General features: G+C 31.4%; 1 protein-coding gene across 1 annotated transcript; it reads right to left on the bottom strand.

Annotated features, from left to right (window-relative positions):
• Positions 1-6,881: 6,881 nt before the first annotated feature.
• On the bottom strand, positions 6,882-7,664 carry LOC149889540 (uncharacterized). The gene has a single exon (XM_090083746.1). It carries the CDS (start codon positions 7,662-7,664, stop codon positions 6,882-6,884), a length of 783 nt encoding a protein of 260 aa, XP_089939872.1.
• Positions 7,665-7,933: the final 269 nt, after the last annotated feature.

Raw genomic sequence — 7,933 nt, 5'->3', positions numbered from 1 at the left:
ATTATTTTTTTCTGTTCAATATATTGAGTCATGGCGCGAAGTAAACATTCATAATGCATTGAGTATATTTATAGATGCTATTTACTCCATTCATAATTTAGAATATAATCTCATAACCTAGAACTTTTGACACAGTTCAAAATTACGAGATCACGAGATTATACTCTAAATAAAGGAGATAGACAATAAGAATGAGGGGGAAAGGAATTTAAAGAACGCTATTTAAGCTTTATAATTCTCATAAAGCTTGGATGGCTCTCTTTAGATTCCTTTACCCCTCATTCTTATTGTCGATCTCCTTTTTATAAAGGCTAGAATGTATATTTGGATACGATCTCATTTGAGTAGTGCTTCTTTTTTATGTTTAAGTTTGACGTCGTAAAGTTATTTTCTCCTTAAGTTGATAGAATATTTGCTCTCTTTCGGACAAAAGATGAATTTAGAAAGAGAGAAAATCTTTTTGACAGGTGTCAAAAGTTCTAGTTGGAATAAAAATCAAAGTTTGTTGATTCAAAAATAAGAATTAGCTTGTCTAGACATACACAAAAAGAGCTAAGTTAATCATTAAATAATTGGCTTGGCTTTTGAAAAAAATGTGCAGAAGAGTCCGTGTCTCAAAAGTAAAAAAAAAAACAACCTAAACCTCTTTTAGTTTAAATGAAAAATTTAAGAAAAAATAGACTAAAAAAAAAAAAAGTAAATAAAACTTTTCGTGACATCATCAAATATCTTGAAGTCGTTTCCATTTGATCAGAATACAGTTTGCTTACACTTTTACCCTGGCATGTTAAAAATATTTTTTGGTACTTTAAACTATTTGCATTAAATTATCAGACAAAAAAGCAAAAAAATGGTAATATATAATGGTTCTTAAGCAATTTTTAGTAATCTAAAAGATGTCTTCAAAGTTGTCGCATGGATAAACTTTTTTTATCAACTGATCCCATTTTATATTACATCTTTTTTATAATAAAATCGGGTAAATTTATGCGGTAAATAGTGGGTGGCACGCTAAAGCAAGTTGTTTTACTGTTTTAACAGTGGTTTTTTACCAATTACTTTCTTAGTCTCGGATCGTCTTTTTGAGAGCTAAAGCGAGGTCGTCTTGTAAATTTTTTGACTAATGCACCACCTCGCTTTTTGTCCTACGACAATAAAATCTTGGAGACTGAAAATTGAGCTGTAATTTGATGCTGAGAAAAATCTTTTAAAACTTTTTGAATAATCAGCTCCTGTTTCTCTTGCGAGATTCCTTTTGATCTTCCAATTCTATAGTTTGAAATTAAAAAGTTAATTTAAAATCTCACAATAACATAAAAAGAGTAAAAATTACTTAAATATTACAAAAAAATTAATAATACCAATTTATTCTCTAGAGATTCTAAAACCGAAATAAAAAATTCTCAAAATGTTAAGGAACAAAAATGGAGGTCACATACATAGGAGAATATCAACGTATAGGTTCTTCTCTGAAACTCTCTTGAATGTATTTCTTTATCTTTTCACAAAAAGTTTTTCTCGTTAAACGTGTTTGTCTTCAACATTTTTCGAGGTTTAGCTGCAGATATTGTAAATTGCGTCAGATATTGCAAATTGCTGAAGATAATTCAAGTTGCTGCAAATATAGCAGTTCTATTAAGATGTTGTGTTGATTGTAAAGTGAATTGATTTACCAGTTAACGTTGTAAACTCAATCTTGTATTTAACTTTAAATATGAACTGTCGAACCCCCTGGTTTCATAACACCGTAGAACTTAAACTTTTGCTTTCAAACAATTTCCTTCTCGTCGAAATTCTATAGCTTGTACTTTTTCGTTTGCAGCAATTCATTTATTAAGCACATCCCTTTGGTACATCATTTTCTCCTCTATATATTATCCAACCAGTCTATAGTTTTTTGCATTCTGAAAGAACGAAATTTATAGAAAGTATGACTATAAGTTTTGAGTGGGATACATTGCAGGTGTCATTGCTCAATTCTATCGGGTAATGCTGGATCTTCGCATTAAATAACTCATCCAATAATAGACAAATCTCAGAAAAAGCATTTACACACAAAAAGGTCTCTATTGAAAATATGCCAAGATGCGTAGTTGTCTCTTTTCAACCATTTTATACAGAAATATTTTTAAAATTTTTCACAGGAATATTTTTTAAAATTTAAGATAGATTTTGGTTGGACGTTTTTTGAACCTTTTTAAAATTTAATTAGATGCAAGTTTCAAATTTTCCTACTGTTTTCTAACTTTTTTAAATATAGAATATATATATTTTTTATTTATATCTTTAACTGAACTCATAAAACGGCTTTAGTCCTTGACCAACTATTGTTTTTAAAAAATATAGTATGTAAACACAACATTGCCTCCAACAAAAGAAAGAAATTTATTTTCAGATGACTTTTTTTACAAGCTTTTAACAAACTTTATATACCTTGTTAAAAAGAGCAAAAAAAGTGAATAATGTTTTTAACTAAACATCGTAAGTAATATTCTTAGAATGATGCAATCGCACAGCTTTTTTAATTGTTAAGCTATTAGCCATTTAAAAATATTTTTTTTTAAACGTTAAAAAATATTTTGTTAATCTACCGTAGGTTTTGCATCATTACCTAGATGGAAGATTCATCTCTAAAATTTTTTTTTTTTTTTTTTATTTACCTTTTTTAATTAATATTGCTTTTACTTAGGTGGACAGATTGAACATCGACTAAAATACTTAAAAATCACGTTTTCATTCTATATTTCGTATATTTCGTAATCAGTAATTGACAGTAAGACAGTAAGGAGACATTAAGCCTGATTCAATGCACGAACATTGGTCATTTCATTTTTCAACATTAGTTTTTGATTTGCAAACTTGGACTTTTCTATTAATAAAAAAAATCAGAAGTTTTTTTTGCTAGTCTTCTTTCAAATAAATGGGTAGTACAGTTTTCTTTTGGTTGTGCTATACTACATTTTACTTCACACTTCAAAGGCATTTCAGAATTCCAAATAACAAACCATTTTTCTAAACATTTAGAGTTTAAGGCTCTAATTCAAAGTATAATCAGTATTCTGTAAGACATATATTACATACATACATACATACATACATACATACATACATACATACATACATACATACATACATACATACATACATACATACATACATACATACATACATACATACATACATACATACATACATACATACATACATACATACATACATACATACATACATACATACATACATACATACATACATACATACATACATACATACATACATACATACATACATACATACATACATACATACATACATACATACATACATACATACATACATACATACATACATACATACATACATACATACATACATACATACATACATACATACATACATACATACATACATACATACATACATACATACATACATACATACATACATACATACATACATACATACATACATACATACATACATACATACATACATACATACATACATACATACATACATAACTACTATGAATTGCCGATTCTAGGACATTGACAGTTTTCTATATGCATTGACATTTTTCAAGACACAATATCGATTCTGGCACATTGACATTTTTCCATACTTAAGGAATTCAAGATGGCGTCGTGTTTTTAATTTTCTGCAATCATGAATTGTGCATTCTGGCTCATTGACATTTTCTTAGTACAGCATTAACATTTTATAATATTGTGATTTGCTATAGTTAATGTTTTCAGGATAACATCGTGTTCTGAGTTTATATTAATCATCAGGTCTGAAGAGTTGATCATAGTCCATAAATGTAAAGCACGGTTTTATAATTAAAAGGTCGGGGTAAAATTCCACCCGAGTTTTGCAAACAGATGGGAGCAAATGTCGTCGTAAAATCTTTTCTTGTCAATGGTTTTTAAAACTGAAAAATCTTCCAGCCGACATGGATGACTTCTATTTTGGAGCAGTTGAAACAAAATGTACTGGGCGTTCATGAAACTTTTTCTTTTCAATTCTTTTGGTTTGTCTTTTCCGTACACCAGATCGTATAAGAAAGACAAATCTTTGAAATCTTTGATAAGCTGTTCTTCGAGGTATTCTATATCGTCTCGCTTACCGACAAGCACGTAATAGATATAGTTGGCATTTTCATACTGATTGGTATAGTTGAGTTGTTTTAAAAAGATTAAAATGTGTTCTTTGGTAATGCGAGAATATTTTACATTTGTGTTTTCAGAATCGATCAATAAGTTTAACGCCTTGAATTTTTTCTCCAATTTTTCAAAGACTTCTTCAGGAATCTTGCAGTTTTGTTTGCCTTGATATTGTTTTATGCATTCTAATGAATAATACGCGAATAAGTATATTTGTTTACCGAATTGGACCGGTCGTAGTCTTTATACGGGACAGTTGTTTCTAACATTTCTTGCTGACCCGAACACAAGAGACAGTATTTTTTATCGCTGTCGTCCATTTCAAACTGGCTCGGATCGTCGTTGATGCAAAATTTACATTTCGTATGCAAGACAAGTTTTTGAGCAATTTTAATATCGGTCCACTGTCGTTGAGAAAGCGTTTCTTCTGCGATGGTAAAATAATGACGCTGAAGTTGATTTTTTTCATCGTCAAATTTAGCACGATCTTCAAACGAAAGCTGCGTCTGCAATATGTCTTGATATCGCTGAATGAGATGGTTTGTCCTGGCGATAAACGTTATTTTTTCAGTCTTGCGTTTATCCAATTCGTCTTTTGTCTCCAACAGATGTTTAAGAGCTTCATCTGATAGTTCGTGTTTGTTTTCTAAAAGAAGAAATATGGATTTTAACTGCGCTATATCGTCACTGTTATCCTTGTCAAACTTTTCCATGATTTTTGCGTTTAATAAGACAATGCTCATTTTTTTAATGAGAGCGAGTTAATTCTTTTAATGAGCTATCGTATTTGTTCTATATTATCGTCAACGATAGTAAAATAAAAAAATTTTTAATTTTGAGTTAAATAAATTTCTTTTTATATATAAAAAATGGATGCGATATATAAAGATGATCTTATTAATATGCTTAGTGGTGAAGAAGTGAAATGTTCTACTGAGAAATCTAGTCGATATATTAAATTCGAAAAAAACGTTCGAAAGCTTCCAAAGTGTGTTAAAATATCGTTTATAGAAATGATTAAAACGACACCATTAGAAGAAGTTTTAAGAAGATTAAAAATTATTATGAGTGTATATAATCGTATTGAAATGAAAAAAACAAAGGTTAAAGGGTTATCGAATGCTTTCTCAGCAAAAAGAATTTATCACCATTATAATGAAAAAATTGTTAGTAATATGAAAGCAAATTTAGATACAAGTAAAGAATAATTTTATATATCAGCAATATATATAAAATTTACATTTTCATAGAATAGCACCTAAAAAGGGTATGCTTGAGAAGGGTGAGTTAGGTCCGAGCAATAAGCCAGATCCAATAGATTGATAACCTTTTCCATTTTTAACAAAGAGTCCTTCACCAATAGTAGGTTTTACCCAAGGTCTTAAAAAGATTCCTGATCCTGCAGCAGTCATTTTCATTCCATTTCCATTCTTTTTCAAGTAAACGACGCCTCTTCCTGCAATTTTGTCAACCATAGCAGAACCAGCAGAAGAGCCTACACCTGCTAACAATCCGGTGGCTAGAGCAGGAACTACTCTTGTGAAAAGAGTGCTGCCTAACATACCCAATAAAGGTAGAAGAGCTCCGATGAATCCGCCTTCAATGGTTGAGTTGAATGATAATTGCCTCTTGCTCAATTTAAGAGTGACTCCTTTACCAGCTTCATACGCTTTTGTAATTTTGTTCAATTGCGCACGAGTGATAGCGAGAACATGTTCGCCTTCTAGATCTGAATGAGACAGTCTTATATTGACATCAGTCTTATCTTGAATGGCTTTTTTTATTTTGTCAGATTGACTTTGCGAGATGTTAATTTTTACTTTTTGGTAACTCATTTTTTAAATAAAAGAAAAAAATTATCGCTGAACTGCGCTGCTCGTAAAAAGATCTTGAAGCACAGAGGTTATTCTTTCTCTAACGTGAAATCGGAGGATAATGTCTTCACCTCTAAAGTCGATCAAGTTACCGTTTTGATCTACAATTCTTGTTTCCATTCTTGAAATTCTACCCACCATGATAGGCAGATATATCAAGTGGAAAGGCTTTTCGCTAATTTTATAGCCTGGAGGAGAGTCTGGATGAAAAGAGTAAATGTCAGATGTTCTTTTTCCGTTATCATAAGAGGATCCAATAACATCGTTTGTGATTCTGATGATGGCTATATCATCTATTCTCGAAAGTGATTCAGACTCGTAATAGTCAATATAACTTGTAACTTTATCTGGATTTGCTGGATCTTCCTTTTTCTCTACATAGGTATATTCTTCTTTATTAAATCCAAGAACAGTAGCTAAACTGTTATTCACGTTGAAATCCACCCAATATTTTGTTGTGGCTCCAGGTTTTCCAAATTTCAGAGTAGTTCTTAAAGTGGTTAGGTTTGCACCGATAACAACACCATCCACTCTATACAAGTTTCCAACTTGTTTTTCCATTTCCTTCTGAATATAATCATTAATCTCGCTAATTTCATACGCTCCTTCTTCGATGAGAATGGTGTAGCTGTTTGAACCGGCGTTAGGGCTGTATCTGAAAACATTATTTGTCGAATTGATGTTGGTGTAACTGTGAACAGAGTCAAAGCCAACAAGAGCCATTTCATACTTTTTATTAGGCTCGAATTCGATGGGGTTGTCAAACTCAGTTTGGATGACGCTGTTTCTTACGGTTGGAGTTTCTTTTTTTGCTTTTGCAAGGAGATAAAATCCGCTCATCTTTTTATATAGAGTTGGGAAAATAAAAATTGTCAAATCCGCTTCGATATTTTCCATTGTCTTTTTTTGAGGACAAGTCAATGACGGCAAAACCGTGAGGTTGAGACCAGCAATATTTACAAAACTTTTTAAACTCTTTTATTTTCATATCGCTTGAAACATGATCTTGGTAAATGTGGTTAATGTTTTTAGAGTCTTGTGGAAACAGACAAATGAAATTAGCGTTTTCTCGGATGGTTTGTCTAGGCAGCATAAAATAGTTTTGAGCGAGGTAAAAGCAGTCGACGTTAGAGTGTCTTCCTCGGATGTAGTATTTTTCGCACTTGTTTTGTTTAGTCAATTGCAAATCGTCAAAGATCATTAAATTGTTTTTGGATGAATCAAGATCTTCTGGTTCTGGCACATCGTCTGCTGTTTCAAAAAATTGGCATTCCATATCCTCTTTGTTATTCCATTTTTTTGAAATTTCATCAATAACACATTCAGGACTCACGTTTAATTGCTCAATTTTGCTTTGAATGTTAAACAAATCAAGAATAACCTCTTTAGACAATTTCTTCTCGAACGAGTTTTTTAATATTTTATACTCTGGTTGAAAAAGGGATTTTCCAAACACTTGCAAATGATTATAGTCTAGCCATCCAGGTCTTAAAAGTAAATTGAGTAGCAGCGTCGTTTTACCACAACCTGATTTTCCAATAATGATTCCACGTATACTTCTAGGCAAAAGTTTGTTGTTTTTCCTTTTGCTTTTATTTACATTCCATGACAAATCAATCACTTCCATTTTTTATTATGTTGAATATAAAAAATGTATTGCGTTAAATGTAAAAGAATAACAGAAACGAGCAACTTGCACCATGCAATAAGCAAAAGCAATAGAAATATGCTTAAAGGGACTTGCGTCATCTGCGGAACGACTAAATGCAAGTTTGTTTCTGCGCATGAGCTTAGCGGAGGAGACTTGGTGGAATCGATCAACAATTTTTCAAAAAAAATAAAGCTTCCATGGGCAAAGTTTCCAGGAGAAATGCACGTTCCAGGTATGAACTTTGC

Source organism: Hydra viridissima, unplaced genomic scaffold (assembly GCF_058129835.1).
Source record: "Hydra viridissima isolate aposymbiotic clone 2 unplaced genomic scaffold, HvirCarnegie_v1 scaffold_4, whole genome shotgun sequence".
Taxonomy (NCBI): domain Eukaryota; kingdom Metazoa; phylum Cnidaria; class Hydrozoa; order Anthoathecata; family Hydridae; genus Hydra; species Hydra viridissima.
Note: the sequence above shows the minus strand (reverse complement) of the source record. Positions and strands in the feature narration are given on the sequence as shown.

What these genes read in the sequence shown, in the direction of transcription:
- LOC149889540 (XM_090083746.1), bottom strand. Translation starts at nt 7,664, where the DNA reads ATGGAAGTGATTGATTTGTCATGGAATGTAAATAAAAGCAAAAGGAAA.